This window comes from Chlorocebus sabaeus, chromosome 26, assembly GCF_047675955.1.
Source record: "Chlorocebus sabaeus isolate Y175 chromosome 26, mChlSab1.0.hap1, whole genome shotgun sequence".
In the NCBI taxonomy this organism is placed as follows: Eukaryota; Metazoa; Chordata; class Mammalia; order Primates; family Cercopithecidae; genus Chlorocebus; species Chlorocebus sabaeus.
In genome coordinates this window covers 16,642,779-16,668,040 of record NC_132929.1, presented here as the reverse complement: position 1 = coordinate 16,668,040, position 25,262 = coordinate 16,642,779, and the positions used below count along the sequence as shown (strand labels likewise).

At 46.7% G+C, this 25,262-nt stretch overlaps 1 protein-coding gene across 2 annotated transcripts; it reads left to right on the top strand.

Annotated features, from left to right (window-relative positions):
• Positions 1–1,613: 1,613 nt before the first annotated feature.
• On the top strand, positions 1,614–24,840 carry PPP1R14D (protein phosphatase 1 regulatory inhibitor subunit 14D). Of its 2 annotated transcripts, XM_008017012.3 has the most exons (5): positions 1,614–2,092; positions 22,716–22,831; positions 23,827–23,910; positions 24,086–24,118; positions 24,318–24,840. In XM_008017012.3, exons 1-5 carry the CDS (start codon positions 1,838–1,840, stop codon positions 24,430–24,432), a joined length of 603 nt encoding a protein of 200 aa, XP_008015203.1. In that variant the 5' UTR covers positions 1,614–1,837; the 3' UTR covers positions 24,433–24,840. The 2 variants fall into 2 exon arrangements, with proteins under 2 accessions (XP_008015203.1, XP_008015202.1); XM_008017011.3 differs by lacking the exon at positions 22,716–22,831.
• Positions 24,841–25,262: the final 422 nt, after the last annotated feature.

Sequence of the window (25,262 nt, the reverse complement as noted above, 5' to 3'; positions counted from 1 at the left end):
CTGTTCATCTTTTACTTTTTTTTTTTTTTTTTTTTTTTGAGACGGAGTCTTGCTCTGTCACCCAGGTTGGAGTGCAGTGGCACAATCTCGGCTCACTGCAACCTCCGCCTCCCGGGCCCAAGCGATTCTCCTGCGTCAGCCTCCTGAATAGCTGGGGCTACAGACATGCGCCACCACACCTGGCAAATTTTTGTTTTTTCAGTAGAGACGGGGTTTCGCCATGTTGGCCTGGCTGATCTCTAACTCCTGATCTCAAGTCATCTGTCCGCCTCAGCCTCCCAAAGTGCTGGGATTACAGGCATGAGCCACCGTGCCTGGCCCATTGTTTACATTTTTTTTAATGAAGACAAGATCTCGCTATATTGCCCGGGCTGGTCTTGAACTACTGGCCTCAAGCGATCTTCCCGCCTGGGCCTCCCAAAGCAGCTAATTTTTTTTTTTTTTTTTTTTTTTTTTTTTTTGTAGAGATGGAATTTCACCATGTTGCTCAGGCTGGTCCTGAACTCCTGAGCTCAAGCAATCCACCCGCCTCAGCCTCCCAAAGTGCTGGGATTACAGGTGTGAGCCACCGTGCCTGGCCCCATTTCAAAAAAATTACAGGCTGGGCGCTGTGGCTCACTCCTGTAATCCCAGCATTTTGGGAGGCCGAGACGGGTGGATCATGAGGTCAGGCATTTGAGACCAGCCTGAGCAACACAGTGAAACCCTGTCTCTACTAAAAATACAAAAAATTATCCGGGCATAGTGGCAGGTGGCTGTAATCCCAGCTACTTGGGAGGCTGAGGCAGGAGACTTGCTTGAACCTGGGAGGCAGAGGTTGCAGTGAGCCAAGATCACGCCATTGCCCTCCAACGTGGGTGATAGTGCGAGACTCCATCTCAAAAAAAAAAAAAAAAAAATTACAATGTTCTTCTGTCACTTTTTTAAAAAGTTTAGCAATTTTCATTACAAAAGACTAAACAAAAATACCTTGCCTTAGAATACAAGTATGTATGCCTGGAAGTATTAGTCCCTGACACCTGTGTATAGGTTAGGTCTGCAGGTTTCCTCTGTGTCAGGAAATATATGAATCAGGGGAGGGTCACGTGGTCATAAACATGGCTTCCTAAGCAGTTGCCTCAGGCAAGCGGGCATGGTAGACTAGGCTTGATAAATTTGCCTTTACAAGCAGGTAAACTGCCTTTATAGGCCAGGCTGATAACAGTTTACATTTGGACACACCCAGACACTGGGGGCACTGGTCCCGTGGGAGCCATGGATAACTGACCTCCAACTCCATCCACCAGCTGGGACTCTGCCCCCAGTGGTGCTACACTCTGAGTAACAATCCCTGCCAGCCAGGGACGCTGCTTCTGCGGAATCTGACCACGGCTTCTCAGAGCCCAGAGTGGATCTAGCCCCAAGAAGGTGGGATACAGAGGGATCCCAGGTGAGAACGATTCAGGTCCCGTTCCAGAACTGGCCATAGAGCAGCAATTGGAGCCCTGTACGTTTCAGGACCCCAGGGCCCCTTCCTCCTCGCTGGGCATGGCAGCCTCTTGACCTTTGCTCATCTGCACTTTATGCCACTTTGGGCCCAAGAAGCTGCAGAAAGGGAGGCTGGGGCATGGCTCTGGAGTGCCACTCACTGGCTGGCAGTGAGGAGCCAGGAGACTGGCATTCCCAGCACCAAAGTCCTATTGATCTTTGCCCTTGCCCCTCCCTGGGAGCCTTGGCCCTCCTCCTGCCTTTATTTCTTCTCTGCTGGCCTTTCCTGTTCTCTGTCTCCTCACTTCCCTCCGTGGCCCTGCTCTGAACTGGCGGTTTTTCCTAGCTCCTTGCCCAGGCCGATCCTTCCATGCTGTCTTCAAGCCCTGCTTCCTGCACATCTCCCAGCCCAGACGGGGAGAACCCATGTAAGAAGGTCCACTGGGCTTCTGGGAGGAGGAGGACATCATCCACAGACTCAGAGTCCAAGTCCCACCCGGACTCCTCCAAGATACCCAGGTCCCGGAGACCCAGCCGCCTGACAGTGAAGTATGACCGGGGCCAGCTCCAGCGCTGGCTGGAGATGGAGCAGTGGGTGGATGCTCAGGTTCAGGAACTCTTCCAGGTGGGTAGCACAGGGGAGAGTGGGAGGAGATAGGGGGCCTGGGGCCCGCCCAGGGGACTGAGACATTCACAGGAGCTGAAGGGCTGATGTGAGGTGCTTCCATGAAGAGAAAGCTTTTGTAACTGATGAAAGGAAGAAGCAACGGTTTGAAATCCAGAAGTCTGCCTCGCTCCAGGCTTGGCTGTGCCTCTATGCTCTTTGTGATCTGGGGAAGGTCTTTTAACATCTCTAATCTATAAAGCAGGGCTGTTAGTGCCTGTTATGTCTCCTTTATAGGACTTTCTGAGGCTCAAATGAGATAATAGAAGGGAAAATGCTTGGTCACACTATCTTTCAAAATTTTATATCTTGATTTACTCCCATCCTCAATGCACATGCATGTCCAGAGCTACATTTTCTTTTCTTTTTCTTTCTTTCTTTCTTTCTTTCTTTTTTTTTTTTTTTTTTTTGAGACAAAGTCTCACTCTGTTGCACAGGCTGGAATGCAGTAGTACAATCTCAGCTCACTGCAACCTCTGCCTGCTGGGTTCAAGCCATCCTCTGACTTCAGCCTCCTGAGTAGCTGGGACTTCAGGTGCGCACCACCACACCTGGCAAATTTTTTTGTATTTTTTTTTGTAGAGATAGCTTTTCGCCATGTTGCCCAGGCTGGTCTTGAACTCCTGGCTCAAACAATCTGCCTGCCTCGGCCTCTCAAAGTGCTGGGATTAGAGGCGTGCACCACCATGCCCAGCCTAGAGCTATATTTTCCAATTCTGTAGCCATCAGCCATGTGTAGCTGTTTGACTTTAAATGAATTATTATTATTATTATTTTTTGAGATGGAGTCTCGCTCTGTCCCCCAGGCTGGAGTGCAGTGGTGCAATCTCGGCTCACTGCAAGCTCTACCTCCCAGGTTCACACCATTCTCCTGCCTCAGCCTCCCCAGCAGCTGGGACTACAGGCGCACGCCACCATGCCCAGCTAATTTTTGTATTTTCAGTAGAGACGGGGTTTCACCGTGTTAGCCAGGATGGTCTGGATCTCCTGATCCTGTGATCCGCCTGCCTCGGCCTCCCAAAGTGCTGGGATTACAGGTGGGAGCCACCGTGCCCAGCCAACTTTAAATGAATTGTAATTAAATAAAATTATTCAGTTCCCCAGTCACATGGGCCACATTTCTTTTTTCTTTTTCTTTTTTTTGAGACAGAGTCTTACTCTGTCACCCAGCCTGGAGTACAATGGTGCGATCTCAGCTCACTGCAACCTCCGCCTCCCAGGTTCAAGCAATTCTCTGCCTCAGCCTCCCGAGTAGCTGGGATTACAGGCATGCGCCACCATGCCCGACTAATTTTGTATTTTTAGTAGAGACGGGATTTCTCCATGTTGGTCAGACTGGTCCCAAACTCCCGACCTCAGGTGATCTGCCCACCTCAGCCTCCCAGTGCTGGGATTACAGGTGTGAGCCACCATGCCCCGGCAACATAGGCCACATTTCAAGTGTTAAATAGCCCCATGTGGCTAGTGACTACTATGTTGTCGGCCCAAATATAGAACATTTTCGTTATTTCAGAATGGAGAGTGCAGGACTAGAATGTTAAGAGTAACCAAAGTTGAGTGCCAATACCAGGACCTAAGCAATCTTTGACCCTGGCTCTGACTAACACTCTTCAACTCCACTCTGGGAAAAGGACAGGCCTTGGTCCCTGGTCACTGGAAATGGCACTTTCTTACTTATATACCTTCAAACCTGGATTCTAGAGAGGTAACAACTGCTGCTCCAGCAATAAGAATAACATTCTGAACACTTAACTACGTGCTAGGCACAATGCCAGGCACTGACATGCATTCTTTCATTTAATCCTCCCCACAACTCCATTAAGCAGGTACTGTTTTTCTTTTCTTTTTCTTTTTTTATAGAGATGAGGTCTTGCTATGTTGCCCAGGTTGGTCTTGAACTCCTGGATTCAAATGATCCTCCAATCTTGTCCTCTCAAAGTGCCGGGATTATAGGTGTGAGCCACCATGCCTGGCCAGCAGGTACTGTTTTATAGCTGAGGGAATGGAGGTTTACGGATGTTGAGTAACTTGCCCAAGGTCACACAGCTAGGAAGCCATGGGATCAGGTGTGAAGCCTGGCCACTTATTTGAGCAGCCAGTTGTTCTCCACACTTGAAATACTTAAGAAAAAAAAACAGATGCCCTGGCTCCTCCTCAACTGAATTTAAATCTACTATAGTGGAGTCCAGATACTGGGCGTGTTTTATAAGCTCCACAGTTGGTTCTAATGTGTGGCTGGGCTGAGAACCATAGGCCAGGCTAGCCGGAGTTCAAAATATGTGGTCCTTGTTTCTCCTTCTTGTTGACTCGGATCGTATCTTTTTGGGGCAGCAGGGCCGTATAATTCCTGTGGGTAAGGGTTCTCAGCAGTCCTAGGGTGGCAGGTGGTGAAGAATGATTGATGTGACCCAGTCTATCTCGAAACTAACTGGGTCATGTGTCCATTTGGTTAAGGTGTTGACCATGTCCCTTGCAGCATCCCAAGCATCTACCTCCCAAGCCCACTCACTGAGGGTGGGGAGACCCCGTGGAGCTGGAAGGCAAACTATCTTGGCCTGTGTCTCCTCTGACCTTGCAGGACACATCCACTGCCCCTCACTAATTCCAGCACTCTCCATTGGATCAGTTTCAATTTCAGAGTGTTTATTGTGCACTTGCATAAAGTCTCAAATTTCTGACACTCCAGGGCAAATCCTTCCAGGCATCAAAGAAAGACAGTAGCTAAAGAACCTTGCTCTGCAAGATGAAAGTGGAGGGCTGGAGGCTGTACAGTAATAAGCCTGTAACACAGAAAACAAGACATGTGGGAGGACCACTCCCAGGCAATGACTGGAATAAAATGCCTGGCCTGTGATTGCCATGGCAATTGTCCAAAGGTGCCAGGTGGCAGTTTCTTTCCCAATCCCTGCGCTTTTCAGCAGGAAGCAGTTAAGTAGCTGGGGAAGCCCCAGGTGGTTGATCATCTTGGGCAGAGGTCAAGACAGCACAGTCTCCAGCCTCACTCTACTCCATTCCAGTTTTATGAAGAGTACCTGCCCACCCACCAGGGCTCTACTCCAGACACCCACCTTAGACAGCCGCAGTGGGAAAGCATCTAAAGATGCAACACAACACTTTATTTGTTTAGTATCTTGGGACCAACCTTCTTTTGTTGGAGGGCTCTACCTCTTCTCCCTGGATGTGCAGCCTGGTGTGGGGTCTTTGGAGGAACCAAGTCTGGGAATGCAGACTTGGGGTCCTAGAGCTCCTATTGTCCAGAGGTAGAGCATGGATTTGCCTTCTAAACAGGGACTTAAAGATGCATGAGTTTCTCCTATTTTATGGAGACCCTTGCCCAACATGCACCCCTTTAGTTACCATCCCCTCTATTTCTTTTCTTTTCTGGACAGAGTTTCACTCTTGTTGCCCAGGCTAGAGTGCAATGGCGCAATCTTGGCTCACTGCAACCTCTGCCTCCCAGGTTCAAGAGATTCTCCTGCCTCAGCTTTTCAAGTAGCTGGAATTACAGGTGCCCACTACCACATTTAGCTAATTTTTTTGTATTTTTAATAGAGACGGGGGTTTCACCATGTTGGCCAGGATGGTCTCGAACTACTGACTTCAGGTGATCCACCGGCCTCAGCCTCCCAAAGTGCTGGGATTACAGGTGTGAACCACCACACCTAGCCTACTGTCCCCTATTTCTTGTCACCTTAGAGCCAAACTCCTTAAAGGACTTGTCCACACTCACAGCCTTATTTACTTTTTCCCTGCCTGTCGTCAGTCAGTCCACTGGAATCTGCCTTCTGCTTCTACCACTCTATTGAGAGCTCTGGCCAAGGTCACCAGTCACTGCCTTGGGGGTAAATCTAATGTTCACATTAGCAAGGGACCCTGTTGACCATCCCAGAGTTTTGAAACATTCCTTTCCTGTAGCTTCCTTTTTGATATAGTAACATTTTAAGTAATAATTCTATTAAACTTTTGACTTAAAAAAAGTATTGTCTGGCCAGGCACGGTGGCTCATGCCTGTAATCCCATCACTTTGGGAGGCCGAGGCGGGCAGATCACGAGGTCAGGAGATTGAGACCATCCTGGCTAACACGATGAAACCCCGTCTCTACTAAAAATACAAAAAAATTAGCCGGGCGTGGTGGCAGGCGCCTGTAGTCCCAGCTACTCGGGAGGCTGAGGCAGGAGAATGGCGTGAACCCGGGAGGTGGAGCTTGCAGTGAGCCACGATCATGCCACTGCACTCCAACCTGAGTGACAGAGTGAGACTTCATCTCAAAAAAAAAAAAAAAAGTATTGTCAGCTAGGTGCAGTGAATCATGCCTATAATCCCAGCACTTTGGGAGGCTGAGGTGGGCAAATTGCTTGAGCACAGGAGTTCGAGATTAGCATAGGTAATATGGTGAAACCCTGTCCAAAAATATGCAAAAATTTAGCAGTGTGTGATGGTGTGTGCCTGTGGTCCCAACCACTTGGGAGGCTGAGGTGGGAGCATTGCTTGAGCCTGGGAGGTCAAGGCTGCAGTGAGTCATGATCGTGCCACCGCACTCCAGCCTGGGCGACAAAGCAAGACCCCGTCTCAAGAAAAAAAAAAAAAAAGTATTGTCAATGAATGTGTGAAACAAACATTTGTGTTTAACTTGATTGCCTCTATAAAAAAAGGAAAAAAAGTTGTTGGTTCATCTGAGCCTTATTTCATTGCTGGTCTCCCTGGTGGAGAGGTCAGGAGTAAGGGCCCTGGATATGGATAGGAGGTAAGAAAGGGGGTTAAATCAGGCAGCAGCCTCCAGCAAACCACCCTATGTGAGATAGAGTCACATGTTTCACACTTGTTCATCTCAGTAGGGGTTGTTTTATATACCTGCTTATGTTCTGAGAGTTCAAAAATTATTTGAGGGCAAGAGTATTTGGGCTGTGATGTCAGCCCACATTCTCAACACCAGATTGCAGTGGTAGCCCTTTTTTTTTTTTTAATAGAGATGGAGTCTTGCTATGTTGTCCAGGCCACTCTTTAACCCCTGGGCTCAAGCAATCCTTCCACCTTGGACTCCCAAAGTGCTGGGATTACAGGGGCGAGCCACTGCGCCCGGCCTGCAGTGGCAGTCTTGTACTCAGTAATACACATACCTGATATTAAATATGTAGTCATGCCCTGCTTAACCACAGGGATGCATTCTGTGAACTGCTACATTGTTAAGCAATTTCATCATTGTGCAAACCTCATAGAGTGTACCTACACAAACCTAGATGGTATAGCCTACCACACATGTAGGCTATGTGGTGTAGCTATTGTTCCTTGGCTACAAACCTGTACAGCAGGTTACTGTACTGAATACTGTAGGCAGCTGTAATATAATGCTAAGTATTTATATATCGAAACATAGAAAAGGTGTAGTAAAAATATGGTAGGAAAGATTTTAAATGGCACGACTGTGTAGGGCACTTACTATGAATGGAGCTTGCAGGACTGGAAGTTGTTCTGGGTGAGTGGGTGAGTGAACAGTGAGTGAATGTGAAGGCCTAGGACATTACTGTAGATTTTATAAACACTGTACACTTAGGCTACACTAAATTCTTTCTTTTCCTGCTGGGTACAGTGGCTCATAACTGTAATCCTAGAACTTGAGAGGCCAAGGCAGGAGGATTGCTTGAGCCCTGGAGTTCAAGACCAGCCTGGGCAACATAGTGGGACCCCACTCTACAAAAAAAAATTTTTTTTTTTTTTTTTTAAGACTGAGTCTCGCTTTGTTGCCTAGGCTGGAGTGCAGTGGTGCGATCTCGGCTCACTGCAAGCTCCGCCTCCCGGGTTCACGCCATTTTCCTGCCTCAGCCTCCCGAGTAGCTGGGACTACAGGCGCCCACCACCACGCCTGGCTAATTTTTTGTATTTTTAGTAGAGACAGGGTTTCACCGTGTTAGCTAGGATGGTCTCGATCTCCTGACCTCGTAATCTGCCCGCCTTGGCCTCCCAAAGTGCTGGAATTACAGGTGTGAGCCACTGCACCCCGCCAAAAAAATTTTTTTAAATTAGCCAGGGGCCAGTCGCAGTGGCTCACGCCTGTAATCCCAGCACTTTGGGAGGCCAAAGTGGATGGATCACCTGAGGTCAGGAGTTAGAGACCAGCCTGGCCAACATGATGAAACCCCGTCTCTACTAAAAATACAAAATTAGCCAGTCATGGTGGTGGCGACCTGCAATCCCAGCTACTCGGGATGCTGAGGCAGGAGAATCGCTTGAACCCAGGAGGTGGAGGGTGCAATAAGCCGAGATTGCACCATTGCACTCCAGCCTGGGTAACAACAGCAAAACTCTGTTAAAAAAAAAAAAAAAAAAAAAAATTAGCTGGATGTGGTGGTGTGCACCTGTAGTCCCAACTACTTGAGAGGCTGAGGTAGGTAGATTGCTTGAGCCTGGGAGGTTGAGGCTGCAGTGAGCCATGACTGTGCCACTGCACTGCAGCTTGGGTGACAGAATAAGACCCTATCTCAAAAACAAAAACAAAAAAACACCCCACAAAGCAACAACAACAACAAAATGTCTTTTTAAGTTTTAAAAAACTGTTTCTGAGGCCAGGCATGGTGGCTCATGCCTGTAATCCCAGCACTTTGGGAGGCCAAGGCAGGCAGATCACCTGAGGTTGGGAGTTTGAGACCAGCCTGACCAACATGGCAAAACCCCATCTCTACTAAAAAAATACAAAAATTAGGAGGGCATGGTGGCGGGCACCTGTAACCCCAGCTTCTTGGGAGGCTGAGGCAGGAGAATCACTTGAACCCGGGAGGCAGAGGTTGCAGTGAGCTGAGATCGTGCCTTTGCACTCCAGCCTGGGCAACAACAGTGAAACTCCGTCTCAAAAAAAAACAAAACAAACAAAAAAAAAACTGGTCTTGAACTCCTGACCTCAAGCGATCCTCCTGCCTTGGACTTTCAAAGTGTTGGGATTATAGGCATGAACCACCATAACCAGCTGCTACACTAAATTTATAAAAATATATTTTTTTCTTTCTTTTTTCTTTTTTTTTTTTTTGAGACAAGGTCTCACTATGTTTCCCAGGCTGGTCTCGAACTTCTGGGCTCAAGCAATCTGCCTGTCTTGGCCTCCCAAAGTGCTAGGATTACAGGTATGAGCCACTGTGCCCAACTTATAAATTTTTTTGTACTTCTTCAGTAATAAGCTAACTTCAGATTACTGTAACTTTTTTACTTTATAAACTTTAAATTAAAAAAAAAAAAAAGAGAGATGGGGTCTTGCCATGTTGCCCAGGCTGGTCTCTAACTCCTGGACTCAAGCAATCCTCCCACCTCAGCCTTCCAAAGTGCTGGGATTACAGGTGTGAGCTACCACACCCGGCCCTGAACTTTTTAATTTTTAAAATTTTTGACTCTTTGTAATAACACTTAGTTTAAAACACAATCACATTTTACAGTTGTACAGAAATATTTTCTTTCTTTATATCCTTATTCTACAAGCATTTTTTTTTTTTAGACAGAGTCTCACTTTGTTACCCAGGCTGGAGTGCAGTGCACGAATATGGCTCACTGCAGCCTTGACCTCCCAAGTTCAAGAGATTCTCCTACCTCAGCCTCCCAAATAGCTGGGACTACAGGCCCACATCACCACGCCTGGCTAATTTTTGTATTTTTTGTAGAGATGGGGTTTCACCATGTTGAGCAGGCTGGAGCTTTGTACTATTTTTTAAATTTGAAATTTTTTTTTCTTACTTTTTGAACTTTTTTTTTTTTAACCGAATACATAAGCACACACATTAGCCTAAATAGGGTCAGGATCATCAATATCACTATCTTCCACCTCCACTTCTTGTGCCACTGAAAGGTCTTTTTTTTTTTTTTTTTTTTTTTCCAGTTGCAAGATTTAATAGAGTGAAGACAGAGCTCCCATACAAAGGGAGAGGACCCAAAGAGGGTAGCCATTGCTGGCTCAAATGCCTGGGTTTATATCCTGATCATTGTCCCTCCCACTGTGCTCTCAGGCAGTAGATGATTGGCTATTTCTTTACCTCCAGTTTTTGCCTAATTAGCAATTTAGTGAGCTCTCTTTACTATCTGGTCGGGTGTGAGCTAAGTTGCAAGCCCTGTGTTTAAAGGTGGAAGCCGTCAACTTCCCAGCTAGGCTTAGGGATTCTTAGTCGGCCTAGGAAATCCAGCTAGTCCTGTCTCGCAGTCCCCCCTCTCAACAGGAAAACCCAAGTGCTGTTGGGGAGATTGGCCGACGACCACTCTGACTGCTTCCTGCTGAATTGGGGTGTAGTAGGGGTTGTGCAGTTGAGATTTCCTTGAGAGGGGTGCCTTTGATGTCATTAACATTGGAGCACGGGCTAGCAGGCCGGTCCAGGGGTCCGTGGTAGATTTTAGTCATGGACTGCATCTGGGGCTCCATTTGAAGAACCATTTGTAGCTTTACAGCTTTGATTCTGGAAAAGACAAACTTAACAAGGAGGTTAAAGATACAGGGTTCAAAGAGGAGTAACACTATTATAGCTGCTAGAGGTCCTAAGAAGGGGAGAATCCAGGGCATCCATTGGCTGAGGAGGCCCCAGGGTCCGTTGTTTTGAAGCTCCTCTGCTCTATGTTGTATTCAATCTCGAATTTCTTTAACTTTTTCGGTGACGATTCTGGATTGATTAACGTAGTAACAGCATTCTTCTCCTAAAATAAACAAGTTCCCCCTCTTTCGGTGGTTAGCAAGTCTAAAGCTCTTTGATTTTGAAGGACTACAGCTTCTAGGGAGTTAAGTTGATCTTGCAAGGTGACCAGGGAGTCGGCAACCCATTCCATGTCACCATTTAGCTCTTGAGATAGTTCGTAGTAGAACTGAGTAGAGGTTGTGATACCGCCAATGCCAATACCTAGTCCGCCTAGCACTCCTGCTCCAATAACAAAAGGAAGAATGGGTACTCTTTTGTTGCGGGGCTTAGGTAAGACATGATTGTATAAATCTTGTTCAGTGTAGATGGTCATAGGGGGCACTAAGAATGAGAGGAAGCACATAGATTCTGAAGTGCCATTCAAACAACGATAGACTGAGGTACTACAGACAAAAATATTCCTGAGGGTAGGCAGACTATTCGTGTGCGAGGAGTTACCCACCTGATGCATTGGGAGTTGGCTGTGTCTATAGTATTGCTACATTTTACATAGGTGAGGTTTGAGGTATGGGTTATTTCCAGATTGGAAACAAGAGGTCCTACTAAAACGGAAGTGGAGTTTATTTCTGTGCTGAAGTTGTTCCATTGTTCAGGTACAGGGATTGAAACGTATGGCCTGAAGTGCAGGGGGAGGCACATCCAACAGTTAGTAGGGTTTTGGGCCAAGACCTCATGAAGCCCAGTGAAGGTGGTATTAAATAAACTTACCAGGTGAGTATGGGTACAGAGGGTTTCATGTAGTTTTGAGAAATCTAGTCCTTTGTAGGGGGTAGGGGTGCTATGTACCTGGGTCAGTTGGGAGATTGCTTCCTTTACGTGTTTTTCTCTTGCCTGATCTTGAACTCCACCCCCATCAGACATACCGGTATGGGTGAAGTAAGTCCAACAGACAGACCACTGGAAGGTCTTTAGGGGCAATAACAGGCATGCAGCTGTCATCTCTGAGATAACAGTGCCTTCTTCTGGAATACCTCCTGAGGAATCTGCCTGAGACTGTTTTACAGTTACTTTTTTGTTTGTTTAACGAGTAGAAGGAGAACACCCTAAAATAATGATTAAAAGTATAGAATAGTAAATACATAAACTAATATCATTGTTATTTATTATCATTATACGCATTCTGTACTGTATGTAATTGTATGTGCTATACATTTACACAACTGCAGTACAGTAGGTTTGTTTACACCAGCATCACAAATATGTAATTAATGCCTTGCACTATGACCTTATGATGGCTACAATGTCACAAGGCAATAGGAAATTTTCAGCTCCATTATAATCTCCGTTTTTTCTGTTTGTTTGTTTGTTTGTTTTTTAGACAAAGTCTTGCTCTGTCACCCAGGCTGGAGTGCAGTGATGTGATCTCAGTTCACTGCAACCTCCGCCTCCCAGGTTCAAGCGATTCTCCTGCCTCAGCCTCTTGAGTAGCTGGGATTACAGGGACGCGTCACCATGCTAGGCTTATTTTTATATTTTTAGTAGAGACAGAGTTTCCTCATGTTGCCAGGCTGGTCTCGAACTCCTGACCTCAGGTGATCCACCTGCCTTGGCCTCCCAAAGTGCTGGGATTACAGGCATGAGCCTCTGCTCCCGGACTCCATTATTATTATTATTATTTGAGATAGGTTTTGGCCCTGTGACCCAGGCTGGAGTGCAGTGGCTTGATCTTGGCTCATTGCAACCTCCACCTCCTGGGATCAAGCCAGCCTCCCACCTCAGCCTTCCAAGTAGCTGGGAGCACAGGTGCATGCCACCACACCCGGGTAATTTTTTCATTTTGTGTAGAGACGGGGTTTTACCATGTTTCCCTGGCTGGTCTCAAACTCTTGAGCTCAAGTGATCCACCCGCCTTGGCCTCCAAAAGTGTTGGGATTACAGGCATGAGCCACTTAGCCTGGCCCCATTATAACGTTATGAGATTACCATTGTATATGTGGTCAGTTATTGACTGAAACATCGTTATGTGGCACATGACTATACATATATTGAATATCAAAAGTGATATAATGATGGTTTTGGGGGCAGGACTGATACTTTATTATTATTATTATTTAATTTATATATATGTGTGTGTGTGTGTGTGTGTGTGTGTGTGTGTGTGTAGAGACAAGGTCTCCCTATGTTGCCCAGACTGGTCTTGAACTCCTGGACTTAAGCAATCGTCCCACCTCAGCCTCCCAAAGTGCTGGGATTACAGGTATAAGCCACTGCACCTGACCAAGACTGATGCCTTTTTAAAGGCAAAGTTCTAATCATTAGAGTGTTTTTTGTTTGTTTGTTTGTTTGTTTTTGAGACAGAGTCTCACTTTATCACCCAGGCTGGAGTGCAGTGGCACAATCTCGGCTCACCACAACCTCCGCCTCCCAGGTTTGAGTGATTCTCCTGCCTCAGCCTTGCCGGTAGCTGGGGTTACAGGCATGCACCACCACACCTGGCTAATTGTTGTATTTTTAGTAGAGACGGGGTTTCGCCATGGTTGCCAGTCTGGTCTCAAACCCCTAACCTCAGGTGATCCGCCCGCCTCGGCCTCCCAAAGTGCTGGGATTACAGGCATGAGCCACTACGCCTAGCCTAGAGTATATCTTTATTATAATGCTCACCCGCACCCTCTGAGATTCCAATTATAGATGTTAGACCACTTGATATCCATAGGTCATCAAAGTTCTTTTCTATTCTGTGCTCCCGCCTACCCTGCCCACCCAGGATTTTTTTAATCTGTGCTTCCTTTTGGCTCATTTCATTTGCTATATCTTCAACTGATCTTTTTTTTTTTTTTCTCACACAGTGTTAAACATGCTGTTAATTCTATCCAGTAAAGTTTACATTTAAAATATGCAGTTTTTCTTCTCTAGGTGCTCCATTTGTTTCTTTGTTTGTTTGTTTGTTTTGAGACAGACTCTCACTCTGTCACTGAGGCTGGAGTGCAAAAGGTGCGATCTCAGCTCACTGCAACCTCTGCCTCCCTGGTTCAAGCAATTCTCCTGCCTTAGCCTCCTGAGTAGCTGGGATTACAGGCATGGACACCATGTCCGGCTGATTGTTGTATTTTTAGTAGAGATGGGGTTTCACCATGTTAGCCAGGCTGATCTCGAACCCCTGACTTCAGGTAATCCCCACCTTGGCCTCCCAAAGTGCTAGAATTACAGGTGTGAGCCACGGCACCCGGCCTAGTTCTTTTTTCTTAATTTTTTTTTTTTTTTAAATGGAGAAGAGTTCTTGCTATGTTGCCCAGGCTGGTCTCAAACTCCTGGCCTCAAGCACTCTCCTGTCTTAGCCCCCACCAAAGTGCTGAAATTAACGCATGAGCCACTGTGCCCAGCTGGTTCTTTTATTTATTTATTTATTTATTTATTTTTATTTTTATTTTATTTTGAGACAGTCTTGCTCTGTCACCCAGGCTGGAGGGCAGTGGCATGATCTCAGCTCACTGCAACCTCCACCTCCCAGGTTCAAGCCATTCTGCTGCCTTAGCTTCCTGAGTAACTGGGATTACAGGTGCATGCCACAACACCTGGCTAAATTTTTGTATTTTTAGTAGAGACGGGATTTCACCATGTTGGCCAGGCTAGTCTCAAATTCTCAAACTCCTGACCTCAAGTAAGCCACCCATCTCAGCCTCCCAAAGTGCTGCGATTGTAGGCATGAGCCACTGCACCTGGCCTGATTCTTTCTTTTATCTTCCATATCTCTCATTACTGTGTTCATGTTTTCCATGTCTGCTAATTCTATCATTTATGTCATTTCTGGGTCTGCTTTTTAAGTTTTTTAATCCAGGCCACACCTGTAATCCCAACACTTTGGGAGGCTGAGGTGGGTGGATTACCTGAGGTCAGGAGTTAGAGACCAGCCTGGCCAACATGGTAAAACCCCATCTCTACTAAAAATACAAAAACTAGCCAGGCATGGTGGCACGCACCTATAATCCCAGCTACTTGGGAGGCTGAGGCAGGAGAATTGCTTGAACCTGGGAGGCAGAGGTTGCAGTAAGCTGAGATCGTGCCACTGCACTCCAGCCTGGGCGACAGAGCGAGACTAAATCCAGAGTGAGAGGGAGAGCAGCAAGACTGTTAAGGGGCAGAAGGAGCTTGGTCTGCTTTTATTGACTAATTTCCCTCTTGGTTATAGGTCACATTTTCCTGCTTCTTAGCACAACTAGTAATTTTTGATTAGAAACTAGACATTGCACATTTTATGTTGAGTGACTGAATTTTTAGTTTGGCTTTGTTCTAGTAGGTGATTAAGTTACTTATGGTTCAGCTTGATCTGTCTGAGCTTGCTTTTAAGCTTTGCTAGGGTTAGTCTAGAGTAACCTTTAATCTGGAGAGGAATTTAACCCTCTAGTAATGCCTGACCTTTGTTATTATTATTATTATTATTATCATTATTTTTTGAGACAGAATCTTGTTCTGTTGCCCATGCTGGAGTGCAGTGATGTAATCAGGGCTCCCTGCAACCTCAGCCTCCCAGGCTCAAGTGATCCTCTTGCCTTAGCCTCCCTCAGATCTGGGACTACAAGAGCATGCCACCACACCTGGATAATTTTTAAACTTTTTTTTGTAGAGACGGGGTCTCACTATGCTGCCCAGGCTGGTCTCAAACTCCTGAGCTCAAGTGATCCTCCCGTGTCAGCCTTCTGAAGTGCTAGGATTATAGGCAGGAGCCACCATGCCCAGTAAGCATGACCCTTTTGAGGTCTGTACTGAACTCCTGCATGATCAAGAATAACTGTCCACTCTGGTTGGAACTCAGTTTGTCTCCAAGTCCTGTGTGGGGTCTCGGAACTGTTTCCCTCTGTGCCTTCAGTGCCTCATAATATCTGGTCTTGTGAAAATTTTACTCTATGAATATGCATCTTAAGAGTTCAACACGGTGGCTCAAGCCTGTAATCCCAGCACTTTGGGAGGCCGAGACGGGCGGATCACGAGGTCAGGAGATCAAGACCATCCTGGCTAACCCGGTGAAACCCCGTCTCTACTAAAAAATACAAAAAACTAGCCGGGCGAGGTGGCGAGCGCCTGTAGTCCCAGCTACTCGGGAGGCTGAGGCAGGAGAATGGCGTAAACTCAGGAGGCGGAGCTTGCAGTGAGCTGAGATCCGGCCACTGCACTCCAGCCTGGGGGACAGAGCGAGACTCTGTCTCAAAAAAAAAAAAAAAAAAAAAAAAAAGAGTTCAACAAAGATTCAAGAGAACCTTTATGCAGATTGCTGGAGGTCTCTTTCTGTATACCTCCTTCCTTCCCAGAACTTTGTCCAGTAACTTCCAGCCATCTCACCCCTCTTAAACTCTGATCCGTTATATCAATTTAGCAAGACCACTGTGCTCTATTTGGGATCTCTCTGCTCTGTGATTTGGAAGTTGCCTCCAGGAAGAAATCTGGGGCAATGGGAGTTTACCTCTTTTATGTCCTTCGTCTCTGGGATTACAGTCCTGAGTTACCTGTCATCCAATGTCTGAAAATATTGTTCATATATTTTGTCTAGTTTTCTAGTGACTCAAATTGTGAGAATAAACTTCATCGTGACCAGAAGCATAAATATCTGATTAACTCAGCCTTCAGGTCTCAGAGGAGAGCTCACTGCCTAGGAAGCCTTCCTGAACCCCAGCCTTGGTTAAGCTCCCCTCCCATGTGCTGCCGTAGTATCTCATCAGGGTACCTATCACCCTGTATTGTTTTTTGTCTTGTTTTGGTTTTTTGTTTTGTTTTGTTTTGTTTTGAGACAGCGTCTCGGCCGGGCGCGGTGGCTCAAGCCTGTAATCCCAGCACTTTGGGAGGCCGAGACGGGCGGATCACGAGGTCAGGAGATCGAGACCATCCTGGCGAACACGGTGAAACCCCGTCTCTACTAAAAATACAAAAAATTAGCCGGGCGAGGTGGCGGGCGCCTGTAGTCCCAGCTACTCGGGAGGCTGAGGCAGGAGAATGGCGTGAACCCGGGAGGCGGAGCTTGCAGTGAGCTGAGATCCGGCCACTGAACTCCAGCCTGGGAGACAGAGCGAGACTCCGTCTCAAAAAAAAAAAAAAAAAAAAAAAAAAAAAAAAAAAAAGAGACAGCGTCTCACTCTATTGCTCAGACTGGAGTGCAGTGGTGCGACCTTGGCTCACTGCAATCTCAGCCTCCCGAGTTCAAGCGATTCTCCAGCCTCAGCCTCTCGAGTAGCTGGGATTAAAGGTGCCCGCCACCACACTCAGCTAATTTTTTTTGTATTTTCAATAGAGAGGGGGTTTCACCATATTGGCAAGGCTGGTTTCAAATTCCTGACCTCAAGTGATCTGCCCACCTCAGCCTCCCAAAATGCTAGGATTACAGACATGAGCCACTGCGCCTGGGCTCACCCTGTGTGGTAACTGCCATTTCACTTGTCTGTATCCCTCAATAAACTATAGGCTTTTCAAGGCCAGGGTCCTCCTCTCTGTCTTGCTGTATGCCCCAGCACTCATCATGATGCTTAGTACATAGGATGCACTCAATAACAAGGCAGAGGCCAGGCCTGGCCCTGTCTCTACAAAGAAATACAAAAATTTGCCAGGTGTGGTGGAGCATGCCAGTAGTCACAGCTACTTAGGAGGCTGGAGCAGGTTTTCTTGAGCCCAAGGAACTTGAGGCTGCAGTGAGCTATGATCGCACCAATACACTCCAGCCTGGGTGACAGAGTGACACCGTGACACCTCGAATCAAAAAAATATGAATAAAAATAAACAAATAAATGCTGAGCAAGCTGACCTAGATGTCAAGGAAGCAAAGGGGAAAATCTAGATCTTAAGGTGAAAGGGCTAACTTACGCATTATTTATTTTTAAAAAGGTATGGAAGGACCAGAATTGTTAAAGTGGTTATCCACTGGCAATGGGAGCAGTGAGAAGGTAGGTGAGGTTTCTTTTTCTTTTTCTTTGATTTATTTTTTTCTTCTCTCTTCTTTCTTCTTCTTCTTCTTTTTTTTATACAAGCAACTTTATTGAAGTATAATTGACACAGCAGTAAATTTGCACCTTTTTTTTTTTTTTTTTTTTTTTTTTTTTTTGAGATGGAGTCTCCCTCTGTCACCCAGGCTGGAGTGCAATGGCGTGATCTCAGCTCACTGCAACCTCCGCCTCCCAAGTTCAAGCAATTCTCCTGCCTCAGTCTCCCGAGTAGCTGGGACTACAGGCACCCGCCACCACCATGTCTGGCTAATTTTTTGTATTTTTAGTAGAGATGGGGTTTCACCATGTTAGCCAGGATGGTCTCAATCTCCTGACCTCGTGATGCATTCACCTCCGCCTCCCAAACTGCTGGGATTACAGGCGTGAGCCACTGCATCCGGCCTATATGATTTAATTACTTATAATGTCTATTTTTATTATGTCTCCTTGACTGCCACCACCTCTTTGAGGCAGCATCTTTGTTTTGCTCACTGAAGTTCCCAAGTTCACAATGCCAGGTAAATAATAGGCACTGGGCACATATGTTGAATAAATTCCAAAGGATTTTAATCAAATGCAAAGGGTGAAATTCTCTGTCAGGTGTGGTGACTCACACCTGTAATCCCAGCACTTTGGGAGGCTGAGGCGGGCACATCACTTGAGGTCAGGAGTTCAAGACCAGCCTGCTCAACATGGTGAAACCCCGTCTCGACTACAAATACAAAAATTAGCCATCCTGGTGGCAGGCGCCTGTAATCCCAGCTATTCGGGAGGCTGAGGCAGGAGAATCGCTTGAACCCGGGAGGTGGAGGTTGCAGTGAGCTGAGATGGAGCCACTGCATTCCAGCCTGGGCTACAGAGCAAGACTCCATCTCAAAAAAAAAAAAATTACGGCCGGGTGCGGTGACTCACACTTGTTATCCCAGCACTTTAGGAGGCCGAAGCGGGCAGATCACGAGGTCAGGAGATCGAGACCAGGCTGGCTAACAATGGTGAAACCCTGTCTCTACTAAAAATACAAAAATTAGCTGGGCATGGTGGCCGGTGCCTGTAATCCCAGCTACTCGGGAGGCTGAGACAGGAATGTCACCGGGAGGCAGACGTTGCAGTAAGTTGAGATCGTACCACTGCACTCCAGCCTGGGCAACAGAGCAAGACTCCGTCTCAAAAAAAATAATAAATGAATAAATAAAATAAAATAAAATAAAATAAAATAAAATAAAATAAAAATACAAAAATTAGCCAGGCCCAGTGGCGGACTCCTCTCGTCCCAGCTACTCAGGAGGCTGAGGCATTGAGAATCACTTGAACCTGGAATGCCGCAGTTTCAGTAAGCCGAGATTGCGCCACTGCCCTCCAGCCTGGGCAACAGAGTAAGACTCTGCCTCAAAAAAATAAAATAAAATAAAGTAAAAAAAGGTGAAATTCTCAAACCAGTGAAAAATTGTAAACGTGAATATAAAATATGTGTCCAAGTCAGTATGGGGAAAACTTGTTAAGCATTAAAAAAAAAAAAAAAAAGTAGTGGCCGGGCAGGGTGATTCATGCCTGTAATCCCAGCACTTTGGGTGGCCGAGGTGGGTGGATTGCTTGAACTCAGGAGTTAAAGACCAGCCTGGGCAACATGGTGAAACCCTGTTTCTACCACAAATATAAAAATCAGCTGGGTGTGTTGGTGCACGTCTGTGGTCCTAGCTACTCAGGAAGCTGAGGTGGGAGGGTTGCTGGAGCCCAGGAAGTTGAAGCTGCAGTGAGCCGTGATCGCACCACTACACTCCAGCTTGGATGACAGAGCGAGACCCCTGTCTGGAAGGAAAAAAAAAAAAAAAAAAAGCTCTGGGCAGAGTCTGATGCCTGTAATCCCAGCACTTTGGGAGGCCGAGGTGGGCAGATCACCTGAGGTTGGGAGTTCAAGACCAGCCTAACCAACATGGAGAAACCCAGTCTCTACTAAAAATACAAAATTAGCCAGGCGTGGTGGTGCATGCCTGTAATCCCAGCTACTCAGGAGGCTGAGGCAGGAGAATTGCTTGAACCCGGGAGGCGAAGGTTGTGGTGAGCCGAGATCACGCCATTGTACTCCAGCCTGAGCAACAAGAGCAAAACTCCATCTCAAAAAAAAAAAAAAAAAAAAAAGCAATACACACTGGAAAATACTATTAGATTCAACTATATAAATACATACATGTATTTCCCCAACAGCACCCCTCCAGCACAATAGATATTTCCATCATATGTGGAATCTAGGGTTAATCTGAATTCAATAAGTTAAAAAGAAAGAGTTCTTAAATCAGTAAGAAAAAACTGAAAATCTCAACAGAAAAATGGATAACATATCGGTGCTTGAAGTGGTCTGGTGACCTATGGAGGTTTCCAAGAACTCTTTCAAAGGTTCTGTGATTATTTTCATAATAACAGTAACTTTTTTTTTTTTTTTTTTTTTTGAGTAACAGAATCTTGCTCTGTCACCCAGGCTGGAGTGCAGTGGTGCGATACTGGCTCACTGCAACCTCCGCTTCCCAAGTTCAAGCCATTCTTCTGCCTCAGCCTCTCAAGTAGCTGGGATTACAGGCGCATGACACCATACCTGGCTAATTTTTGTATTTTTAGTAGAGACGGGGGTTACACCAAGTTGGCCAGGCTGGTTTCGAACTCCTGACCTCAAGTGATCCATCTGCCTCAGCCTCCCAAAGTGTTGGGATTACTTACAAGCGTGAGCCACTGCTACTGGCCAATGCTAAGATTTTGTTTGCCTTTTCCAGTGTGTTGACATTTGTGCTGATAATGCAAAAGCAACAGTGGCCCTTAACATGAATCAAGAAAGTGGCACTCAACTGTACTAGTAATCGTATTCTTCACCACCACGTCATTTTCACTTAAGAAAGTCCTCTTCAGCGGGGCGCGGTGGCTCACGCCTGTAATCCCAGCACTTTGGGAGGCCGAGGCGGGCAGATCACAAGGTCCGGAGATAGAGACCATCCTGGCTAACACGGTGAAACCCCGTCTCTACTAAAAATACAAAAAAAATTAGCCAGGTGAGGTGGCGGGCGCCTGTAGTCCCAGCTACTCGGGAGGCTGAGGCAGAAGAATGGCCTGAACCTGGGAGGCAGAGCTTGCAGTGAGCCCAGATCACACCACTGCACTCCAGCCTGGGCGACAGAGCAAGATTCTCTCAAAAAAAAAAAAAAAAAAAAAAGTCCCCTTCATCTGTAAAATGGGTAAATGAAAAGATAACAGAAAGAATGTCCTTGTTGAAGCAGCAAAATATGAATTTTATTATATTTGAGCTCACGTCCTTTTTTTAATAGACCTATCTTTTAGAGCAGTTTTAGGTTCACAGACAAACTGAGCATAAAGCACAGATATTTCCCATATCTCCCTGCCCCCACGTATGTATAGCTTCCCCCACTATCCTCCACCAGCAGCAAGGTTATACATTATTTGTTACAATCAATGAATTTACATTGACACATCATTATTGACCAAAGTCCATGGTTTAAATTCAGCTTCACTCTTGGTGTATATTCTATGGTTTTGGACAACTGTGCATGACATGTATCCACCGTTATAGTGTCATACAGAAGAGTTCCACTGTGCTGAGAATCCCCTGTGCTCTACTTGTCCCTCCTCCCTCTTTCCCCTGTGGCAATCAGGTTTACTATTGCCATACTTTGGCTTTTTCCAGCAGGTCTTATTGTTGGGATCATAGAGTATTTAGGTTGGCCTCTTCATTTTTTTTTTTTTAGAGACAGTGTCTCTCACTTTTTTGCCCAGGCTAGACTCCTTGGGACTATACAGGTGCATGCTACTGTGACTGGCTTCAAACTGGCTTATTTAACTGTCATATGCATTTTAGGTTCCTCCATGACTTTTCATGGCTTGATAGCTCATTTCATTTTTGCACTGAATACCATTCCATTCTCTGGACATACCAGTTTGTTTATCCGTTCACCTACTGAAGACTATCTTAGTTGCTTCCATGTTTGGCAAGTATGAATAAAGCTGTTACAGATCATCGGTGTGCAGGTTTTATTATTTATTTATTTATTTATTTATTTATTTATTTATTTATTTTTGTGAGACAGAGTCTCACTCTGTCGCCCAGGCTGGAGTGCAGTGGTGCGATCTCGGCTCACTGCAAGCTCTGTGTCCCAGGTTCACGCCATTCTCCTGCCTCAGCCTCCCAGGTAGCTGGGACTACAGGCGCCTGCCACCACGCCCAGCTAATTTGTTGTATTTTTAGTAGAGACAGGGTTTGACAGGATTTTAGCCAGGATGGTCTCAATCTCCTGACCTCGTGATCCGCCCGCCTCAGCCTCCCAAAGTGCTGGGATCACAGGAGTGAGCCACTGCGCCCAGTCATCTATGTACAGGTTTTTGTGTGAATGTGTTTTCATCTCATTTGGGTAAATACCAAGGGAGTGTAATTAATGGATAGCATGGTAAGAGTGTGTTTAGGGCTGGGCATGGTGGCTCACGCCTGGGATTAGAGTGCTTTGGGAGGCAGAGGCAGGAGGATCACTTGAGACCAGGAGTTTGAGACCAGCCTGGACAACATATTGAGACTTCTGTCTCTACAAAAAATAAAAAATTAGCTGGGTGGGGTGGTGTACACCTGTGGTCCCAGCTACTTGGGAGGCTGAGGTGGGAGGATCCCTTGAGCCTGCGAGGTCAATGCTGCAATAAGCCTTGATCATGCCACTGCACTCCAGCCTGGATGACAGAGCAATACTTTGTCTCAAAAAAAAAAAAGTTTACTTTTGTGAGAAACCACCAAACTGTCTTCCAACGTAGCCATACCATTTTGCATTCCCACCAGCAGTGAATGACATGAATGAGTGAATGCTTTAATTTGCAATTCCCTAATGACATATGAAGTTGAGCATCTTTTTATACACTCACTTTCCATCTATATATCTTCTTTAGTGGGATGTCTGTTCATATCTTTTGTCCATTTTGTAATTGCGTTGTTCATCTTCTTCTTGTAATTTAATTTTTTTTTTTTTTTTTTTTTTTTGAGACAGAGTCTTGCTCTGTCACCCAGGCTGGAATGCAGTGGTGCGCTCCACTCTCTGCAATCTCTGCCTCCCAGGTTCAATCGATTCTCCTGCCTCAGCTCCCGGAGTAGCTGGGATTACGGGTACACGCAACCACACCCAGCTAATTTTTGTATATTCAGTAGAGACGGGGTTTCACCATGTTGGCCAGGCTGGTCTCGAACTCCTGACCTCAAATGATACACCCGCCTTGGCCTCCCAAAGTGCTGAGATTACAGGCATGAGCCACCATAACCAGTTTTTGTTTTGTTTTGAGACAGAGTCTCGCCCAGGCAGGCTGGAGTACAGTGGCACGATCTCCACTCACTGCAACCTCCACCTCCTGGTTGAAGCCATTCTCCTGCCTCAGCCCCTCAAATAGCTGGGATTACAGGCATGTGCCACCAGGCCTAGCTACTTTTTGCATTTTTAGTAGAGACAGGGTTTCACCAAGTTGGCCAGGCTGGTCTGGAACTCCGGACCTCAAATAATCCACCCACCTCAGTCTCCCAAAGTGCTGGAATTACAGGCGTGAGTCACTGTGCACGGTCAGTAATTCTTTGTATTTTTTGGGTAACAGTCCCTTATCAGATGTCTTTTTTTTAATTTTTAAATTATTTTTATTTTTTTTTTTGCAACGAAGTCTCCCTCTGTCACCCAGGATGGAGTATAGTGGCACAGTCTCAGTTCACTGCAACCTCTGCCTCCCAGGTTCCGGGTTCAAGTGATTCTCCCGCCTCAGCCCCCCAAGTAGCTGGGATTACAGGCATCTACCACCATGCCTGGTTAATTTTTGTATTTTTAGTAGAGATGGGGTTTCACAATGTTGGCCAGGCTGGTCTTGAACTCTTGACCTCAGGTGATCTGCCTGCCTCGGCCTCCCAAAGTGCTGGGATTACAGGTGTGAGCCTCCGCACCCAGCCAAAATTAGTACATGTTTAGTAAATTACTGTTGAATGGAAAACTGAATGGGTGTTCTGAGTGAGGAGAAAGTCTAACCATGGGAAATTGGAGAGAAGTGGGTTGAGTCCCTGACAGTAACCTTCATTCCAGCACCAGCTGGTCAGGCCCCTCTGAGACCCATGTGATTTCCAAATAGGATCAAGCAACCCCTTCTGAGCCTGAGATTGACCTGGAGGCTCTCATGGATCTATCCACAGAGGAGCAGAAGACTCAGCTGGAGGTAGGATGGGGGCTAGAAGCCGGCCTTGGGTCAGAGGGAACCCAGACTCCCAGGTTCTGCCTCCTTTGGTGGAGTGGAGAGAACCAACCCAGAGGGGAGAATTCTTGGGAGATTGGTGGGGACTTGTGGGAAAGTGCTGTGACTTGGGGCCCTCTCTGTGTTCTCCCCTATCTAGGCCATTCTTGGGAACTGCCCTCGCCCCACAGAGGTAAGGGACGTTCTGCTGGTCTGGGGTAAGAGGAGGCCCAATGTGGGAGGCAGCTAATGAAGAGGAGTATTTGAAGGGAAAGCTTGACTGTGGGTCTTCTCCTTCTCTGGGGAGTTAGGGGTAGGGGAAGATTAGAGAGGGCAGGGTGATGGGTGAATTGTGACCCCAAGCCTTGGTCTCACTCCTGTTTCTCCCTCAGGCTTTTATCTCTGAGCTGCTCAGTCAACTCAAGAAACTCCGGAGACTCAGCCGGCCTCAGAAATAAGCCTGAAAGACCATCTTTAGCAGCCTCAGCGCTGCCAGGCCTGCCCTGAAACTCCAGATCCTGGCTAAGAGGGAAATAGCTCCTTGGGACACAAACAAGAAATGTGAACAAGGAGGGACATTTGCATACTCCTACTGGCTGTGCGGTCACAACTAGTTTCTGTCAGCTGGGCTCTCTGGGAGAGAGCTGGCTGCTGTCTAATGCCTTCCTTGGCAGCCAAGTGGATAAAACCTTTAGGAGCCCCAGCTCAATGGAGTGTGGAACATGTCTGTGCTGAGGGACAGGGGAGGGAGAGGATGAAGTGATACACAGGAAGGCCACAACCTAAGTCACTAGGCTGTGCCCACACACCCCGTCCGTCCGTCCGTCCGTCCGTCCGTCCGTCCATCCATCCATCCATCCATCCATCCATCCATCCAAAGGACTCGAGAATTCAAAGACGAAGGTCACAGCTCCACTTCAGAGAGATCACAATCTAGCAAGGCCAAGGAGCCAAGCAGACATTATCTGCCTAAGGTACACAGCCTCCTGGCATAACCAACAAGAGGGACGCCAATGGCAAAGACTAGTTTCAAATCCTAGAGAGGAAGTAACAGGAAAAACCTAGCGCCTCAGAAAAGTCCGAGCGCCTCAGAAAAGGCTCCTCCAACCACAAATGATGGAGGACGTAGACCTCAGCCCGAGGGCTCCTTAGGGAGTTGGTTCTAGCCAGGGGCAGGAAGAGAAATAGCAGAGGCAATGCAGAGGCATGTGAAGGGTACATGCCGAGAGGTCAGGGGTCCGGTTAGGGCGCATCACTGGCAGAGAGATACTGAGACTGAATGGCAGGCAGGTTGGTACAGGAGCCCTAGGAGGTGGGGTCCTTTGCCAGTAAGGCAG

Excerpts from the sequence above, each read along its gene's own strand:
- PPP1R14D (XM_008017012.3), top strand. The coding sequence starts at position 1,838 with ATGCTGTCTTCAAGCCCTGCTTCCTGCACATCTCCCAGCCCAGACGGG. Across the intron at positions 2,093-22,715 it reads AGGTTCAGGAACTCTTCCAG|AGTCTTGCTCTGTCACCCAG; the intron begins GTGGGTAGCACA and ends TTTTTGAGACAG. Across the intron at positions 23,911-24,085 it reads AGCAGAAGACTCAGCTGGAG|GCCATTCTTGGGAACTGCCC; the intron begins GTAGGATGGGGG and ends TCCCCTATCTAG.